Source organism: Prosopis cineraria, unplaced genomic scaffold (assembly GCF_029017545.1).
Source record: "Prosopis cineraria cultivar Desert tree isolate PC_DT_omini unplaced genomic scaffold, ASM2901754v1 PC8, whole genome shotgun sequence".
NCBI lineage: Eukaryota > Viridiplantae > Streptophyta > Magnoliopsida > Fabales > Fabaceae > Prosopis > Prosopis cineraria.
Window position 1 is genome coordinate 5,002,067 of NW_026555339.1, and position 20,182 is coordinate 5,022,248.

Consider the following 20,182-nt stretch of genomic DNA (forward strand, 5'->3'; position numbering starts at 1 on the left):
GTCTTTTTGGCCAATGTCAGGGAGAGGAATCTCATAGCTTTAATCTGACTTGTTAAAAAAAATTGACTCTCATTGCATTGGTTAATAGATTTTAGGCTAATGTTAATATGAAAATTTTTCTTAATTCATCAATGAGATTTAATTTATTTTTTTATTTTTTATATATTTTTAGTCTACTTTCATGGAAGCATTGATTTAAAAATAGTTTCATTTTTAAATTTTTATGATCATTAACATTAACTCCATTCGACTATCTTTTTCCATTTGTTGTAGTATCTCATGCCTTTTTGATTTTTCTAATCAATGGGATTTAATTTATTTTTTTATTTTTTATGTATTTTCAATGTACTTTCACAAGAGCATTGATTCAAGAGTAATCCCATTTTAAATTTCCTTGATTGTTAGTATTAACTCAATCTGGCTATCCTTCTGCAGTGACTATACCTTTCCATGCCTTTTCAATTTTCTTAATCAATAAGATTTAATTTTTTTTCCTATTTTTCATATATTTTGTTGATTTGTTATACTCAATGCTAATCAACTCTCATCAACTATTATCCATAAACATTATCTTAAAAAAAAGAAAATAAAAAGAAGTTTAAGTTTGATTTAGATCATCAATTCTTATTTCATGGTCTTGGCCCTTCAAACCATGCATATTTCACCATACATGCTTCACTATACATTTTGCATTGATAAGATAATGCAATGACTCTTTGTCTTTTCACATAAAAAAACCGAGGCAGAAACAATTTAGCAAACAATACATATTTAATTCTTTCACCATACATACAAAAAAAAAAATACATATCTCCTTCTTGATGAAGAAGAAATAAGAGTATGTTTTCTTATGCATTCTAAGCACAAATCCATTTTCTTCCTTCTAACCTTTTAATATGTATAATATTTCTAAAAGGTTTAATAATTTAAAATATTAGCAGTAAATTTAAAATTTAGTCAAAGACAAGTTATGTACAAATGCAATATCTAAGAAAAAAAATGATTGAATACAGGAATAACTTTTAAAAATTTAGCCATATTAAGTGTGTCAATATCAATTACATCAATGATATTTGTTTTGAATTTTTTAATTTTAACCCGTGCAATACACGAAAAATTATCTGGTTATTTATAAATAAACGTAATGATCCATGCGTCAAACTTCGTTTAAATTTAATATAATTTTACTTAATAAATAGGTCAAGAGTTATGAATATATCATTGAAATTTTTTTTTTTTACATTTTGGGCCAATCCTGTTACTGCATATCAGGCCCAGCCAAGCTAATCCCCGATACAAGGATGCCCATTAAAGATGTTTGTGTGGGTGGTGTAGATTCTCACCCAGCGTCCGTGTACATATCATTGATATTTTGTTCGGCGGTGATTTCTCTTCTAAAAAAAATGAGAACAATTTATTCGTTTATTGTTATTTTCTTAATAAAATATAATTAATCTCATGCTTTTGTTATGAATCTCAAAGTGAAAAGCACTAATTACTCCCCATATTTTTTTATAGTGAAAAAAGTGTACATCTTAAAGTTTGCTTTCGTGAATTGTGATTATGGATAGAAGGTTTTCAATTAGCTTTGAGAAAATAATGTAATTTATATATCTGTAAAAAAATAGGGGCCAGCTAATTTTGCCAATCTTTAGTAGGTTGGCTGCAAAATTCTTACCCACAAGAAAGTGTGTGGGTTTGTAATTTTGTATGACCTTCATAAGCATCCTTGGGTGGGATTAGTTGTCATCCCCACCTTTACAATATCAAGTCATGTTTTATAAATCTCATCTCTTATATGTAGTAATTTAGTTAAGAAATATCTACTAATTGCTTTCAATACTTCAGGAAAAATATTATTTGTTATTGGTAGAGTTTACTCTTTATTTTAAAAAAAATGTATGAACAATTTTACCTTGAGCTATAGAAAATCTGACTATTTTGCCCTTTTTAATCTAAAATCTTTTTATGTTTATTTTTTAAAAATAAAGTAATGCCATATATATATATATATATTTAGATGGAATTTTTAAAAAATATATTAGTATAAAATAGCGCCATTTATAAGAAAGATTAACTTGGGTAGTTATGAGATATATTCATATTATTTGATTACGGCACGGCTCGGCATGCTGATTCCATTTCATTTTTTATTAGTATTAGTTCGTACTTTCATATCACTTTTTAATGTAAAAAAAAGGAAAACAAAAACCATTACTTCTTCCTCAATGCCAAATATATTTTTAGACCAAAAATCATCGTTTTATGGAAGTGTTTCTCTGGCTGTTATCATTTCCCTCTGGCTGTTATCATCGTTTTATCTTGCCAAACGTAATCATAGATATTTTTCCCATACGTCGCCGTTTTCCTGGAATTTGGTGAAGGCTACAACCAGCGATACGTTCATCCGTTTTACTGTTTTCCTCGTAATCAATAACCAAATTCTGCTTGTGAAAGTCGTAACCCCAAGATGCAGTCTTGAGCAGAAGTGGTATTTTTCTATTTTGAATCATAGTACGATCATTACCTCTTCAACCTATCCTCGAGCGTTTTACACAGAAGCCCAGTGAGAAAGGCGTAAAATTTTACCTGATCCCTAACGCACATCGGTTTCTTTTTTCTCCCAGTTCCGATCTAGCATTCATTTTTTCAATTCTTGATTCTCTTTTCAGTCTTCGAATCCTTCATTACACAATTAATCTTTGTTTTGAATCTTGTCTCTCTCCTGAATTTCCCGTAACTTGCAAATTTGTAGCTTGTAGCTGGCGCTGGTTCGCAAACTTCTCGTGATCTTTACCGTTAATGAGTCCCGGGTATTCTGGAAATGCTTTACTGCACCTTAAATTTATGACTCTGCGGCGGCGGCCAGAGTTTATTTTGAAATGAAAATGAATAGTTTTTGCCAGTTCCGTGCACCCCATTGAAGAATTATGGCTCCCCCCCCCCAACCAAATAAATCTGCTGCAGTTTGATCAAAACATTTTTTATTCTCTGTTCATTATAATGTTAAACTGGATATCGGAAAGATACCTCGTATGTAACTGGAATGAGACCTATATTGTAGTTTGCTTGGTCGGGCGGGTTAAAAATAGGGATTGTGAGTTCTTTGTATAAGTTGGGTTGTGCTTCTGAATAGAAATTCATATGAAACTGGAAGTTGTTAGATGGTCATCCTAATTTCATGTATTTAGACGAGAGAAAAGGCAGGGAAGTTGGCTGATAAAGGAGACAGACCTGACAAAAATGTTAACCATATTCCTTTCTTTCTTGTTGTTAAGCATTCATTCCTATTTTATGGTCAAGCTTTTCTTTATTGCCGATTCCGTGATTCATTTCTATTAGAAGTGATTTATGTAGATATTTATGTTATTGCCTTAGTTTTGTGTTTTGCTAGCTATACATTATCATGTTCTTTATTAAAATATCATTTGCAATTGAATAATAATATTAAGGAGAATGACGATTATGAACATCCTAAGAAGTTTAATAATAAATCAAGATTTTTTTTTTAAAGATTTTCAATGCTGAAACATAAAAGGATGAGTACTGAATTTGAAAACTGAAGTTATTATGAGATTCTGATTTGAGATTAATTTTTTTATGAGGTCTTTAGTTGTTAATCTCCCATAATATTATTGTGCTTTATATCTGACTTTCACCAGTCGTGGTTGTCAATTAGGGGCCAAGAATTATCGTTGGTCAAAGGCTCATGTCACTTCCTAATGAAGAGAACACATCACATTCTCAGGTTTGCTCCTCAATTTTGAATTGACAACATGTTTCTGCGTTTGGGGCAGTAGTTTAGAAAATGAGATTCCAATGCAAGTTTCTGCTTTTGAACATATTTCACATGCTGACTAACTTTTGTTGTGTATCATTTTACCGAAACTCTCAGTATCAAGTTAAAATTCTGGATTTTGCTGATGTGTCATAATGAGAATCCACTTTGGCTGAAATCATTAGTAGGATTTATTGCTATTGTCAGTTGCCAATATATATTTATGAATGTATGATTTATTTTTATTTTTGTTTCCATGAATCAACTTAACTGTTGAATTGGTGAGACATAAAATACCTGAATAACGGCTCCTTTCCCTTAAGCTCGATTGTGGAGGGAGAGATCATAGTTTCAAAACGCAACTGGCCATGGGTTGCACGAGTTAGCAACAATCTGATGGAGAAATAAAAGAACTCAATTCATCAGACTGTTTCTCAATATGTTCCGTGGGTTATGGCTTTAACTGTTACAGGGTGGTAAAGTTAGGCTATTGTGGATACAATCTGCTTAATATGCTGCCATTGTGAAATATATCTGTTAAATTTCCCTTCTTTAATGAAGGCTATAAGGAGGAAGTTGATCATTGCAGCTGTTATATTTATAAGCCTTCAATCATCCTTGAAATCACTTCTGGCACTGTTTAGACTTTCCTAGCTTATCCTTGGCTTGTCTGGTGTTGGTGGTATTAGTCTTCAGTGACATTCTATATTTACTATTTGTAGTAGTCCTTGATGAGGAGGAGCATCAAATTTTTCATATGTATGCAATTCAAGCCCCAGTCTGAGCATCCAATCACTGTACATGAAACATTATTGTCCAATGGTATTGTACCTTTGAGGAGACCATGGAAGGCACTTGTGAGGAGAGTGAAACAGATAACTTTGAGCCCTGTCAAGAAGAAGAAAGGAAGGTCAAAGAGAATACTTTTAAAAGTTGTTAATCAAAACCTTTTAATTAACAATATTTTTAAAAGCTTAATAAATGATAGAGTACAATGATGTTGTATAATTCATGTAGCTGACTCCAGTTAATGGGATAAGGCTTGTTGTTGTTGTTGTTGGTATTGTACCTTTGGTATTTCTCTGGTGAAATGGGGTTAAGTGATGCTTGAAGTTGGAGGCCCTGAACTGGCAGGCGTAGGCAGCAGCAGTTAGGTGGAATAAATGAAGACTCCCGCACTCACTACTCTTGCTTTTTCCTCACGAGCTTAAACAAATGATTAATGGCACTTGATGGCATTCTGGCTTTCTTGTTGCGTAGCATAATAATTCTAATATTCAAATTCCTAGAGTAATTGGTCTTGTGTGGGTGGACAGAAACTTCACAAATATTCAAATTCATCTGAAACTTGTACCTTTTATGCTTACTTGCACGTGTGAAATTTCTTGCAGCTCGCATCCCGATTTTTCTGGGATATCCTAGATTCCATCATTGTTGATGTGGCATCTGAGTGTCACAGAATAGCAAGGCTGGGTCTTGATCGTAATATAGAGGAAGAGGAAGATGAATTGAAGTTGTCAGCACAAGCCAGGGCGAGGGTTGCTGATTCCAGTAATAATAACGAAATAAATGGCAAGTATGTGGTTGACATATTTGGACAAACCCATCCTCCAGTCGCCAGTGAAATATTTGAGTGCATGAATTGTGGTCGGGCAATCGCTGCTGGGAGATTTGCTCCTCATCTGGAGAAATGCATGGGAAAGGTATCCTGCTCCCTTACACTTGAATACGGTATTCATTTATTAATTGAATTATGAGTTTCATATCATATGTTATCTGTATCAGCATTTTGACGTTCTCTCTGTATTTTTTGCCGTCATTGATTTCTTTTTTATCTTCATCTCAGGGCAGGAAGGCTCGTCCAAAAGTAACAAGAAGTAGCACAGCACAGAACCGACATTCACGGGGCAATCAAGCTCCGACATATTCTCCATACTCGAGTTCCTCTAGCACGAACCGGCTAGCGAATGGAAACTCTGGTGTTGCGGGTGAGGAGCACTCAAACGGGACGTCTGAGCCATGAAACATAGAAACATAGCAGTACAATGGTTAGCAGTTAACGCCATAGCTCATGGTTGCAATCAATGCACAGCTTGGTCTCTTGAGGCTTTACTAGAAGCCTGAACCTGTTTTGTTGGGCGTTATAGTCATGGTTTGTTGGAGAAGAATTTTTCTGACATTTGGGACCCTGAGAGTGAGAATCGTACATGTCCATCATGATGCCCAACTTTACATTGACTGAAAATCCGCATTTGTAAGAGAAAAATACTTCAAAAGAATGAAATTTGACAGCCAAGGATTAATTCCCCTTGATACAAAGTCATTGGAGCTTATTATCTGGAATGAAATCATGCTTTCGGTTTCAAAGCTTCACTTTTGAGTTCTATTCTCTTCGCAGTTTAAATGGGCAAGCACGATTTATTATTTGCACATTCAAGCGCTCTAGCGTTCATAGAGATTCCCCACTTATAATTTTGCCATTGTTTTTCATCCTAAAAGGAGCAGCAAAGGGGCTGGAAAAAATATGAAAAGAATTGCATTTAGGACCCCAGTTTAAAATTCTTTTATGTAGTTTAAAAATTATCAAAGAAAAAAATAAAGAAAAACTCGCTACAAGTTTAAGGACAACCATGATAGTATAGTAGAGGTGTAAAATACAGAAAGGGATAAAGATTCAGGGGGAGATAATTGTGGGTTCGTCTCCGACTTCCAGCAGCGAACTCACGCACTTCGTAATACTTGAGGGGCTCCGAAGTCAATATTTTTGAGAAAAAGAAAAACGTTCCGTTGCCGGGAATCGAACCCGGGTCTTTCGGGTGAGAGCCGAATATCCTACCGACTAGACTACAACGGACCGTTGGTCTTTTCTCTGTTATCTAAATAATTATAATATAACAAAAGCCAACAAAAAGCATCCCCATATTGGAAGACAAAACTTTTACGTTCAATTGCTCTCATATCTCGCTTTATCTTCCGCCATGGTTCCACTATCTGTAATGGAGAGAAACAAACACACCAAGATCGCAATGATCTAGCCGAGTCCTCAGTGTGAGAGCGACTCCTTAACTAGGCCTATAAGGGCATGACTTTGACAATAATAGCATTCCCCTCATCAACTTGCCAGGTTTGCATTTGCAAAACTAAAAAAAAACTTATATTGTATAACTGTAGTCCGCAGTTAATATTACTTTTTATATAGTATTGATATTCTCTTTTATATCGTATTAATTCATTTTTTTAAAAAAAATTCTCTCGAAAACTTATATCATGGAAAGTGCTCATTTATAGCAAAATTCTTATAAACAATAATTGACGTGTTTTGTTTTTATATATAACTGATTTACTGGCTGTTATTATGAACTTTAATTTATAGTGGCTTTTCCTTTTCTTTTCCTAAAAACGACATGACCAAATAAAAGGCCCTCTCTTTGTTTTGGGACAAGTACCATTTTGCATGACCTACGTGTCTTTGGTTTTTACGCCCAAAGTCAAATCCCTTTCATCAAGTTTCCAGTTTCCACACCTTTACCTGATTTTTCTAAATGTGCACAAGTATTATCATCATATTATTGTTTGATGTATCCAATATCATCGAGTCCCGTTCACTTATTGTCAGACTTCAACGAGGCAGTTTTTTTTAAAGGTGTTTTATACATTCACAGAAATTTTAAAACTAAAACGTTGTGTTTATGTAGTGATAACTCGATCATTTTTTTTTTAATGAAAAAAGTTTTCATGAATTGGGTTCCACAAGAGTTGACTAGGATTAGGGCTTAAAAAAACAATTATAGAAATATTCACAAATTGACTATTAATAAAGCTCTCACATTAACAGTGAGATTTAATTTCACAACATTTTGTATTATAAGTTAAATTTTTATAAACTGAATTAATCTTTATTGATAATTCAATCATTTTTTTTATTGTGTGTTATTATTTTTTGAAAAAATATAATTTTTGGTTCTTGATTTTTTTTATTAATTTAATTTTCAAATTTTGATCCGGAATAACTCAATCTCTATAATTTTTAACTCGATAAGTTACAAGGACTAGGTTAGACTTATCAATAAAGTTTTGGGACTAAATCAATACGTGAAATAAAATTTAAAGACTAAAAGTTATATAATCTCTCTCTCTCTCTCTGTTTTTTTAATCAGAGTTGTCTACGTTCATCATTGTTTCAAATATATTCACATTTAACATCAAGATTCAAGATTAAGAGCAGTGCCACCCCAAACTACATTTGGCCAGATGACCATATATCCGGCCAGACATGCTTTGTCAATCATAAAATTGAATACTGCTTGGTTGATTCAAAGCATGTCCGGAGTAAATAGAAAAAAATTTTAAGCACTTAGATTCAACTTCAAACAACTCTTGCTAAAAAAACTGATTATGTAATTTTAGTTTAAACAGATAAAAAACGAATCACCCATATATAAATATAGAAATGTATCTACAATTTTTTTTAAAAAAATATTTGAAGCAGTTACTCATGATTTATTTACGACTTTTCCTACAATTTTTCAGCAAATCTAATGCATCGTCACTAAATTAAGTGGGAACCAATCCCGAGCCATGGAGAGCAAAGGCAGATCGCTAGACGCCAACTAGTAACAATGGCACGTTATATCATCACACAATTGAAATGTGTAAAAATGATTGAAGATTGCTAATTATATTATTTTGTAGTACAGTGACATGTAAACTCTGTTGTATGTGAAAGGTTGTAAGTTTAATTTCGTTTATAATTTCAAGCTAGCAGTGCTTGTCTCCCTAATTTTAAAAAAGATTAAAAATATACCCCTTTTGTCTTAATCTATAAGGTATTTCTTGAAAAAGTTATACATCTAAATGAAGTTTATTAATACAGTTTACAATTTTAATTTTTCTATAAACTTTTAAAAATATCATTCATTAATAAAAAGAAAATCAAATTTATTTAAAAAGTAAAAGAATGAGAAGTAATATTGAATTAATTATTATTAATAATTTTTTAAAAAATATTTTATATTTTAAGACACTAGTTCACTTCTAGAGATGGCTTCATGAAATGGGTAGAGGGGAATAATTTGAAATTTTTATGACAAATCTGTTTACTGAGTATGATCCATAAACATGTCGGACAAGGAAGGAATGGAGGTAGGCACGTCTATTTTTGGGAAAAGAAAAATATTCAAAGTATAGTTAGCATTCTCTGCGTTCCAACTTATAAAATATTTTTAAATAAAATTATGTATATCAATAAAATTTATTAAATATATTCAAAAAAAAATTTCAGACAAAAATATAAACATTTAAAAATGTCTTTCATTTAATATTTTATTTGTAAAGTATTAAAAAAAGAAAATATGGTGTAAATAATAATATTATAAAATCATATTTAATAAAACTTATTTTTATTAAAATGTTTTATATTTTTGAATACTAAGACTTTCTCAAAAATATCTTATAATTTGAGATGAAGAGAGTATAAAAAAAATAAAAACATATAAATTATTGGGCAATGTACTTATCCTTTTTAAAGGTGGCATGATACGCAACGTGTGAATATACTTGCGCGATGAATTGCGAACGAGTGCATATAGTCCAACAATATAATGGTACCATTATGAAAAAGGTCATGTATGACTGGAAAAATAAAGTGAGTGGCGTGTTATGATGGAGGACAACACAAAGGATGCAGAGGGGGAAAAAACACCACCAAGGCTTGACTTGATTAGTAAGGGGGGTTATGTTAGTTGATTAGATATCTCAAATTTAAATTTTGAAATATAACTGCATTGAATACTTGATAATTGAGTTCGTCACCTGAAAAAATCATACACGGTTTAATCCGAATTAGCTTGGATTTTTTTTTGGTAGTAAAATTAGATTGGATTACAATACATTTTCTATTCAAAATCAAATAGGCCCAGTATAACGGGTGTACACTAAAAAAAAAAAAGGGTAAAGAAACCAAAATAGTCCACATTGGTGCACATGGTCATTCGGGATCGCTTCTCCGTTTCTAGTGGACATTCACATGCTGATCCCCCAACTTTACCTTTGCACTTGGAGTTTTGCCTATCACCCCTCTTCCTTTTTTTACATAATTTACCTTAAATAAGAATTACTCCCTCATGTCCTACACATAGAAGTCCCCTTTTTATGGTCCTTAATACAAAACTTTTTATAAACTTTAATTAAATATTCATAACTCTTTTAAACATGACTCTCCCTTTCACTTTTATTTTTTATGGTTGGTTTTTCAAGGTATATATCCCTACAGGGACTAACTATGAGACTAATTTTTCAAGATATCTAAGCATCATTTAAGAGATTGTTATCTTCAAGCAACGCTCTTCATGCACACTTCTAGAAATCAAATTCTAAAATGATGTCCAAGGAACCCAGGCTGTTACTACCTGTGCCATACCTACTTAATCTTTCACTTTTAATTTAAATAACAACTCTTATTTTTTAGTTTGTTTAAGGGTTAATTCTAAAAAAAGTATTTAACTAATTTTAATTTTTTTAATTTATATCTTTATGATTTATAAGGATTATAGTGTCCCTGATCTGATGGTTAAGCATTTGATCAATTCATGACTTAAACCAATTCTATAATGTGTGGGAATACTTAACTAATTTTGATTGTTTTTTAATTTATATGAAATAATTAACATGTCTTGTATGATTATAAGGATGTTGGGATAACAAGTATAGTGTCTGATTTGATGGTCAAGTATTTGATCAATTCGTGACTCGGGCCAATCATGTAATGTGCAAGAACTTCTAAAATTAATTGTGTGTGTGCTTCTTCTTCTTCTTCTTCTTCTTCTTCTTCTTCTTGACTTCAAGTCTCAATTTGTGAGTGTCATTGTTATACAAGGGTTGTATTAATAATAATAAAAATTAATCTTTTAATTCTTTAAGTTTTAACTTAATTATGACTAAGTTTTTTAACCATGACTTACTATAATTCAATATTTTAATTTTTAAGCAGGTTAAACTTAGTTCTTCATCTTTCAATTGTTTTAAAAAATTAATTATTATCATCTTTGACTCATCTTGAGTCATCAACTAGTTATCTTACTAGCTACATTCATCAAACTTGGACTATTAACAATGAGAAGCATCCAATCCAAATACACGGTAGCATCAACTCCCATGCTTGCCTACAAATAGGCTTCAAACAAGAGTTTATGAGATTTGAATCTAGAGATTGGCAAAGAGATGAGAGTCGCGATGGGCGATGTTAGCTTGGGTTGCTTAGTTTTAATCAAAGTGCAAACTTTGATGTGGCGCTAATATTTTGCTGATTCAAATATGTATTTGCCATGTTTGACAACTTAGTTGTGATCGAGCTTTGATTTATGGATGATAAAGATAAACTTGTTAGATGGAGAAAACATCAAGGATTGAGTTTTATCAAAGTTAAAAGTTTAAAAATTAAGTTATATCGAGCAGATTAAATTATAATTAAGTGAAAACTTAAAAAATTAAAAAATTAATTTTTTCCTTATAATATTACATGTATTGTTTCAATTTTATTGGATACTCCCATTATTAGAAAAAAGATATCCCACATCTAGTAATTAAAAAGTGTATTAAGAATACATAAAGTTTGAATCATATTTAATCAAGTGACTTAAACTATATTGATAAATTAAACAATCCTTGGGCACACTTAAACAAAAAAGAAATTCTTCTCGAGACCTCCACTAATGTCTCTAGACTTTTTAATATTGCCGTCAGCCACTGTATCTTGGTTCAAGATTTTTACCTTGACTCCCTAGTCCCCTTTGAAGCACACGAGTTGCAGGCTATTAGATGGGCTTCCCTGTCTCTTAAGATTAATTAATACATATGCAAGTATCGTTCATGGAACCTTTTAATTTCCCTCCTCGACTTTCAAAGTTGTTATCTATTGATCAATTTCAATTTTTTGAATACAAGACCACTGAAAAATATTTGTGCAAAAAGACAACCGATTAGGTCATGTCATAATACAAAAGATTCCTATATCCAAGCAATGGAATATCAAAAGTCTTAATATCTAGACTACCATGCATCGTTTGGTGAGTAAGCCAATCAGTGCATTAATTTGTTTCTTCACACCAATCAATTTCAATTAGACGTGAGGAAATGTTATTATAGGGTCACTCGTTCCAAAATTTCTAATGTGGCTTAATTAATTTTTATGTAGGATTAGGATTTTTTATTAATATATATATATATATATTGAATCATTGATCAATTGTTACTTTTCAATATTCACTAATTAAAAGACAAGGAGCTTAATTAATTTAATTACAAGTTATGGTGAGTTTAGGAAGCTAACCTTTTCACCCTTTATAAAGCTAAACCCTTTCACTTTCTTTATTACACAACAAGTGCGTGTGATGTGACTATACACACACGGACTAATTTTTCTTGAAGTCCCTTTAACGCTGAAGGTATATTTATAATGACTCTTAGTCCATATTAGTAGTCATGCACTCAGGCATGAAGTCAATGAATCTTGTCATAAATTAATTCACAAAAAGATTAATTGGCTAGGCTAAACATAACCTGGAATATTTGAGCTTTCGCTTTCGAATCTTCTCATAAACACATCATAATTGAAATATTGAACACTTCAACAGAGTTTGGAGTAACCTCATCTAAAAAATTTAAATGGGATATGCCCCTTATGATTCTAAATATAAAGTATATTTTCTATCAGTTACTTCCTGATCCGTTCAATATTGCTAGATATTTTTAACCACATGTTCCTTAATATATTAGTTAATTATCTTTATCCACATTTAATAAGGTGCTTTATTTAGAAAACTTTATTAATTATATCCTTAATTAAGTGTTTTTTTGAAAACTCATTAATTGTATCTTGAAAGACTCAAAATGTTTTATATTTTTAGTAAAGATAATTATATTAATATAAAATGTAGGACACTTTGAAAAAAGTAAATAACATTAGATTCTTCTTGTTTACAAGTATATGATTATTAATTATATTGTTGAGAGAGATTATATAAGACTGCAAGAAATTAAAGGTAATAAAGATAAATTGATTTTAATATGAGATTAATCTTAGAAGGAAGATATATATATATATATATATATATATTTTACCATGTTAATGATACAAATGATTTTAATATATTTTTCTTAATTCTTATGAAATAGTATGTCGGTGGATCCAGACATCATCCTCCAATCCCAGAAAGGCTAATTAAAGTTGATCATACTAGCAAATCCCCTGAAGGCCAACTCATTAAATTAATCCTTCAATCCTAATCACATTTAAGAAACTACTACTTCCTATCCTTTTTACAAGAATCTTTCGATGACACATCTTTTTGTCCAAGCTGTTTATAATCCTTATTTTCACCTACGTACAATATTCAGTTTCAATTCGTTGCTATTATATATGTAATATAATAATTTAGTTCTGAGTAATTTTACATTAATTAATGATTTATTGATCCTTAATTCCTTGTGCAAAACTAAATCATTAATTAATGTAAAATTACTCAGAACTAAAAATCCATCATTAAATACAATAGTTTAGAAAGACTTGAGCTATGAGCTGCAACCTATAATACTTTTCGTATATAATAACGTTATAAACATCAATATATATATATAATGTCAATCTCATATTACACAAACATTTCCCCTATTTTTTTAAGTAAGATTTTTTTAATTTTAAAAACATATAATCAGTTCCAATCTCTTAATTTCGTTCAGGATATTAAAAAATATTTTTTAAATTTAATTTATCAAACTATTTTCATGGCTGCAAGAATTTCACTTTGAAAAGAGAAAGAAAACCCATAGACTGATAAAGAGAAGACCAACGGCTCCTGTAAAATCAATGGTGGCGGAAGAAACGACAGCGACACAAAGCAAAGTGGTATAAATTAAACAACACAAGTTAGCAATAATTATTGATCCTAATAAAAAAAATTATCACCATTTAATCATGAAATTTTGAATTCAACTTATTATGAATGCAAAAATATGTTTTCGACAGAGCTACTTTTAATTAAACCTAACAATTAATGATCAAATCCAATACAGTCAGATATTTATGTAAAAAAATATAAGATTCTCGGGTTTATTTCTTTTCCTGCCAAGATTGCTTCTCATGTAGGACAAGTAGCACCGGCTGTTGAAAAAATTCACACACGCGGGGTCAACCCATGTGATTTCATATGCACATACACAAATAGTCGACCCATGTGATCTTACGTACCGATCTCGCTCTCTCTCTCACCTTTTTTTTTTTTTTTTAAATTTCAGATGGTGTGTTTAGGAACCTATTTTTTTTTTTTTTTAAATATCAGATGGTGTGTTTAGGAACCTAGTCCTGCAAGGCCACCGCTAATCTAGTCTATCTAAATTGACTTTTTTTGTTACGTTTCTTTTCCATATCATCTAAGCTGAAGTTTTCTTGGCCAATTGATCAATTCAATGTTATGATAACTTTTTTTTCTTTGGTAAAAATGTGATGATTACTTTGTGCAAGTGATAATTTAGTTGAAAGATTTACGGCTTTCGATATTTTGAGAGGAATTTTTCTGCTGTTGACAGAGGATACTTATGCCTCTCTAAGAAAGAATTGAATTTTTCCTCCCATTTTTTTTTTCAATTTATATAGTACTCTTAAGATTACCTTATTTCATATATATGGCGAAAAGTTTTAAACATGTGTTTAAAAGATTTTTTTTATCCTTTTTAAAGAAACTTAAATAAATAAGTTTAAATGAACATGATTCAAAATTAAAAATAATAAAATCAAAATTGACGATTCTATAATATAATAAAATTTTGGATAAAAATAATTTTTTATTTTTCTACTTTACTCGCGTTTTGCTTTTGATTTTTATACTTTTTTTTATGTTTTAGATCTCTACACTTTTATTTTTCATTATTTTTGATCCTTTTATGAGTAAGGTATAGGGACTTTAGAAGGATTTAAAATAATAAAAAATAAAAATATAGAGACTTAAAATATAAAAAAAATACAAAAATAAAAAATAAAATTTGAATAAAGTGTAAGAATTAAAAAATATATTTACCCTAAAACTTTTGAAAACATACGCACTAAATTAAATGTTTGCAAACATAAGTGTTTAAATATTTATTTATATTACACGGAAGAATTTTAGTCGAAACAAAAGTTTGATCGTGTCATCGTGTGATTTAATAATGGTCCACTACCAATTAGATGAATAGAAAGAAAATTTTAAAGATAAAAGGAAAATTTATGTTATTGCATAAGAAAAATTGCACTACAGGCCCTAAAATAGCACAAAATGTCACTTAAGATTCAATATATTTTGATATTACACCACAAGCTCAAGAGCTCTTGTTTCAAATTTTATTGGGATGAAAGTATAATTTTTTCCTTTTGTGATTTGAAAACTCAAATTATGTATGACACAATTTTTATGGATGCATAACATGATCTTTATGAATGTACAATTCGATATTCATAGATGTACAATATAATATCAACCATATTTATTTGCATATACAACACAATATTTATAAATGTACGACATAATATCTATAAATGTATAATACAATATTCATGAATGCATAACATGATATCTATAAATGTATAATACAATATTCATGAATTTTTAAGATAAGGTTCACATGTATTTACGCATGGACATTTCATTGAGAATGCATGAATATTGTATTGTTTGTTGTGTGTGTCACTTGTACATTTTATTAAACTTTTCGAACAATTAGACAAGCATGGAATTGTGTCGTGCATAATCTGAATTTTTAAATCACATGAGCGTAAAATTATACTTTTATTCTTAAAAAAATTATAACAAAAGCCTTTGGACTGGCAATGCAATTTTTGGCTCTTTTAAAGCCTGTACTGTGATTTTCCCTATCATATGCTAGCAATATGCATTTTAATTTGGAAAATAAAAGTATAAGTTCTTGAAATATTAAAAAAAGTGTAAAAATTTATAATAAAATTTGAGTAGAGTATGTATTTTTGTTTTTCCTTTTAATTTTAAGAGAGATCTATATAAATTTTTAAAATAAAAAATACATGGATAGTTGACGGATTTTGCTCGTGGGATCGGACATTGCTGGCCAAAAAAGAAAAAAGGGATAGGACAATGGTGGTCTCGCTCTCACACAAAACATTCCCAACGTCTTCGTCTCTCTCTCCCCACTCGCTCCCCCACAATTAACCCCCCCCCTTTTCCCGCCTGCCTTTTTCGGACTCGCTGCATATAAAACGATCATCATCATCGTGAACTCTTCGCCATTCCCTTGTTCTGTTACTTCCCAATGGTGGTTTAACTATCTTGCTCTCTGCATTTTCTGTACTTCTATCTTCAAGCTACATCACAATTATACATTAAACACCCATTTTCTTCAATCGCCTTCTTGATGGAGTTCATAATTCGAAACTATGATGGGAAATCTGACAAAGCTCAAGTGGAAGATATCGAGAGAAGATGCGCTGTAGGCCAAGCAGAAAGCGTGTTCCTCTTCACAGACACTATGGGTGACCCCATTTGCAGGATTCGAAACAGTCCCATGTACAACATGCTGGTATATCTGTGTACATTACCATCAACTCATGTCATATTTTCTTCTGTTTCCCTCGTCTTCTTCGGTTAATATATCATCATAGATGCTTCCTACCTGTTTGATGGCAGGTCGCAGAGATGGACAGCGAGTTAATTGGGGTCATTCAAGGCTCTATAAAAGTGGTTGCACTTCCAACCCACGACTTGGCCAAGGTGGGCTTCGTGTTGGGGCTGAGGGTGGTTCCAAATCATAGGCGAAAAGGGGTGGGATCGAGCCTAGTACGAAGGCTAGAAGAATGGTTCTGTTCTAACGACGTGGACTATGCATATATGGCCATAATGAAAGATAACCATGACTCTATCAGCCTCTTCATGGGCAGGTTTGGTTACACCAAGTTTAGAACTCCGTCTATCCTTGTAAATCCAGTGAACCATCATCCCTTGAGAATCTCATCCAACATTGAGATTGTCAGGCTCAAGGCTGAACAAGCTGAATCGCTTTACAGAAAGTTCATGGGATCTTGTGAGTTCTTTCCTCATGATATAGACTGTATACTTAGGAACAAGCTAAGTCTGGGGACCTGGGTTGCTTATTTTAAAGGAGATAGTTCATGGGATGATTTTGGAAATGATGGTCAAGTTCCTAGTAACTGGGCTATCCTTAGTGTTTGGAATAGTGGGAAAATCTTCAATCTTAGGTTAGGGAAAGCAACTTCTACTTGCTTGTTATGCAGAAAGAGTCAGAGTTTGATTGAAAAGGTGTTTCCATGCTTGAAATGGCCTACTTTTCCTGATTTCTTGAACCCATTTGGGTTTTACTTTATGTATGGATTGTGCCATGATGGGCCATTGTCTGGGAAGCTCGTGAGAGGGTTGTGCAAGTTTGTACACAACATGGCTGCAGAGTCTCATCAGGACAGTGAGAATATCAAGATTGTTGTGACTGAAGTTGGAGGGAGAGATAAGATCAAGCATCATATCCCACATCGGAAATTACTGTCTTGCCAGGAGGACTTGTGGTGCATAAAGGCCTTGAAGAATGAAGGAGCACACAAGTTTCATGAATTGACCAAAATCCCAGTAGCAAGAGCCCTTTTTGTAGACCCAAGGGAGGTCTAGATCTTAAAAGAATAATACTTTCCACTTAACTATCATTTATTTCTTATAAAATAGGTCCAGATATATAGTAATAGATAATTGCACAGTTTAGTGCTTGAAAAATATGCTAATTTAGATTCTACCTGTGTTTATTTCAATGAGCTATATATATATATATAAACAGTAAACTTCTCATCGTGTTTATTTCAAGAAAAAAAGGTGGGATACATGATATTTGTGAATGATGAATCCAGTCTCGTGGATTGTTACAAATGAAGGGCGATGCAATTTGAAGAGATTTCCATAACTAATAATGTTTGATGATTTTGACTAATCAGAGAGGCCAGTGGTCCCAAGTCCTAACGCTCGTCCCTCACACAACACATAATCAAATAGGAGAACACTTTTTTGACAGGGTGAAGGTACACTTTTTTCTCTTTGATGGTTTTTTAAAACAATACTTCCTCCAATTTTATTTATAAATTATTTTTATTAATTTTATTAATATTAATACAATAAAAATATAAAAAATAAAAATAAGTGACATTTTAAATATAACTCTCAAATAAAAAATAAAAAAAGTTTATATTTTATTTTTTTATTTTTTTCTTTTACTTTTTAAAGATAATTTAAAAATTTTAATTTAAAACAAAATAATTTCATCAACAAATGACTTATAAAGTGATCAAATTATATTTTTAAAAAGTAACTTATATACTGGACTGGAGGAGTATCCAGTATTCTAATATTTTTATTAGAATAATTTTATTTTTAAAATAATTAAAATAGAGTATTTTTATTCTTTTGTCAAATTCTTTAACGGTCAATATTTGAGTCACAGTTAATATTTTTAATGATTAATGTTGAAAATTCAATGAAAATGACAAAAATAATTTAGTTTAATTACTTTAAAATAAAATTGCTTTAATAAAAAATATTAGGATAACGGTGACACCTAAGAGAAAATGTTAGGAACAAAAATGTACCATTACCTTTTTCAATAATGTACATACTAGGATCCTCCTTGATGATATTGCATACGATAAAGCAGAACGAGTACCTGGAATCTGATCTCTCTCCTGCTTTATTAATTTGCCCTGCCCCATTGTCCCTGCTCCTAACTAGCTACATGAACCACCTTCCACGAGCAATCCTCATTTCTTAAACATGCCGTAGCTCCTCGTGGTTGGGTTTTGACTTTTGACTATCTATGCCACAGTCTGAAACTTAAATTAATAATTAGGGTGTTGCTAATAATTCTATACTGCAGGTTCTCATCTGCGTCCTGGTACGTAGCTTAATTATGAAGAATTGGACTTCGATTAAGGTATATATTTGCCTGATGAAAGCTGCTTCAGTTTTGGCCTGCATGCACCTTCATTTTGACGATGAGGATTCTGTTGGAATTTAGTGTGTGAATACAAAATAAAGCAATTCATTGAATGGAATTTGATAGAGACACGTGAATCTAATATTTTAAGGGATTGGATAGTGATAAATTCATCTAGATGTCCGATATGTTTGTGACTGTAATTTGTGGTGTGAATTTAATTATGTGATGGCTTTTGTCAGTTCAGAGATATGGTTATTCTCTCTTAAAATTTTGTTCAAAAATAAAATATCATATTAGGAGAGTTATTTTTCATTTGAGTTCAACAATAATCAAATTTGTATCAGCTGACAGTATAAAAATTAACAATTAGTTCGTCAAAAAAAAAAAGTAATTAGTTCGCAACAAGAGGGGACCGAAATAGGCCTTGAGTGCAGATTTCACTTCACCGGCTCAGTTCCTTCAAATGATATAATAATGGGCCCTTTGTTCAAATCCTAATGAACCACATATTCCTTAATTTACTTTTTCGGCCCACTATAAGGGAATCCACGAGCCCTCACTTTTGTATCCTGTTTCCCCCTTCATGCATCATTCTTACATCTGATCTCAACCAATCCTCTCTCTCTGTGTTTCACTCTCTCTCTCCCCTCCCTCTTTTTCTGAAATCACGAATCAAAACCTGATTGACCATTTCTGATTCATAACTTGTAATAAGAAAGTAAATATATTATTTTTTAGCAAGTGAAGAAAGAGTCCTTAAAAAATGGGCAAAGGGAGAGGGATTCACAATTTCCTTGCAAGGTGACAAAGGAGTCACGGGAAGAGGAAGGGAAAGAAGAGAAGCAGCAGCATGAGAAAGAGGGAAAAGGGAAGCAAGCAAGCAAGAAGTTAAAAGAGAAATTAAACAAATCAGGATTTGCAATATGTGGAGTCATGATTCTTGTCCTCAAGTCTCAGAGCAGCATTCAATATGCAAGAGTGAGAAACCAATCCCTGCATTTAATACCCTCAATCACACGTCAATTTTTATATCCCCACTCTCCCACCTCCACCTTTGACCGCCACTCCACAACATTGACCTCTCTTCGTCCAAAATATGTGCGCGCGCGCGCGCACACATGAAAGTTGTATTAAACAAATCAATAAACCAACCCATAAAAGTTAATTATTTAATTAAAAATATAATAACATTTTAATTTTATCTCTAATTATTATAAATAAAAAATAAATTTTTATTTTTAAAGTAAATTAATAAAATTATTTATCTTTTTTCTTTTTAATTTAATAAGAATATAATAATTTATTTATTAAAAAATATGTTAATAATATTTTATATTTAAAAAATGTTTTAAATTTTTTTTATATATAAGGACAGAAGGAATATATATATATATATATATATATCCCATTCTTTTG

At 31.4% G+C, this 20,182-nt stretch overlaps 2 protein-coding genes and 1 non-coding gene across 10 annotated transcripts; 2 read left to right on the forward strand and 1 right to left on the reverse strand.

Moving 5' to 3' along the window:
- Positions 1 to 2,334: 2,334 nt before the first annotated feature.
- LOC129318501 (SAGA-associated factor 11) lies at positions 2,335 to 6,151 on the forward strand. 8 transcript variants are annotated; one of them, XM_054963314.1, is made up of 5 exons: positions 2,338 to 2,626; positions 2,756 to 2,813; positions 3,680 to 3,748; positions 5,170 to 5,481; positions 5,625 to 6,151. In XM_054963314.1, exons 3-5 carry the CDS (start codon positions 3,710 to 3,712, stop codon positions 5,799 to 5,801), a joined length of 528 nt encoding a protein of 175 aa, XP_054819289.1. In that variant the 5' UTR covers positions 2,338 to 2,626; positions 2,756 to 2,813; positions 3,680 to 3,709; the 3' UTR covers positions 5,802 to 6,151. The 8 variants fall into 8 exon arrangements, with proteins under 8 accessions (XP_054819288.1, XP_054819289.1, XP_054819290.1 ...); XM_054963315.1 differs by having other exon boundaries at positions 2,338 to 2,609; XM_054963317.1 differs by having other exon boundaries at positions 2,341 to 2,491.
- Positions 6,152 to 6,560: 409 nt separating this feature from the next.
- TRNAE-CUC (transfer RNA glutamic acid (anticodon CUC)) lies at positions 6,561 to 6,632 on the reverse strand. Its single transcript has one exon. It is a non-coding gene; the product is annotated as a tRNA-Glu (tRNA).
- A 9,324-nt stretch (positions 6,633 to 15,956) lies between these two features.
- Positions 15,957 to 17,591, forward strand: LOC129317142 (probable N-acetyltransferase HLS1-like). The gene is made up of 2 exons (XM_054961501.1): positions 15,957 to 16,357; positions 16,465 to 17,591. The coding sequence occupies exons 1-2, from the start codon at positions 16,193 to 16,195 to the stop codon at positions 17,452 to 17,454; spliced, it is 1,155 nt and encodes a 384-aa protein (XP_054817476.1). The 5' UTR covers positions 15,957 to 16,192; the 3' UTR covers positions 17,455 to 17,591.
- The last annotated feature ends 2,591 nt before the right edge of the window (positions 17,592 to 20,182 follow it).

Bases quoted from the DNA above. Each gene is read 5' to 3' on its own strand.
- LOC129317142 (XM_054961501.1), top strand. From the start codon at position 16,193: ATGGAGTTCATAATTCGAAACTATGATGGGAAATCTGACAAAGCTCAA. The intron at 16,358-16,464 runs GTATATCTGTGT...GTTTGATGGCAG, and splicing joins GTCCCATGTACAACATGCTG to GTCGCAGAGATGGACAGCGA.
- LOC129318501 (XM_054963313.1), top strand. From the start codon at position 3,710: ATGTCACTTCCTAATGAAGAGAACACATCACATTCTCAG. The intron at 3,749-5,169 runs GTTTGCTCCTCA...AATTTCTTGCAG, and splicing joins AGAACACATCACATTCTCAG to CTCGCATCCCGATTTTTCTG. The intron at 5,482-5,624 runs GTATCCTGCTCC...TCTTCATCTCAG, and splicing joins TGGAGAAATGCATGGGAAAG to GGCAGGAAGGCTCGTCCAAA.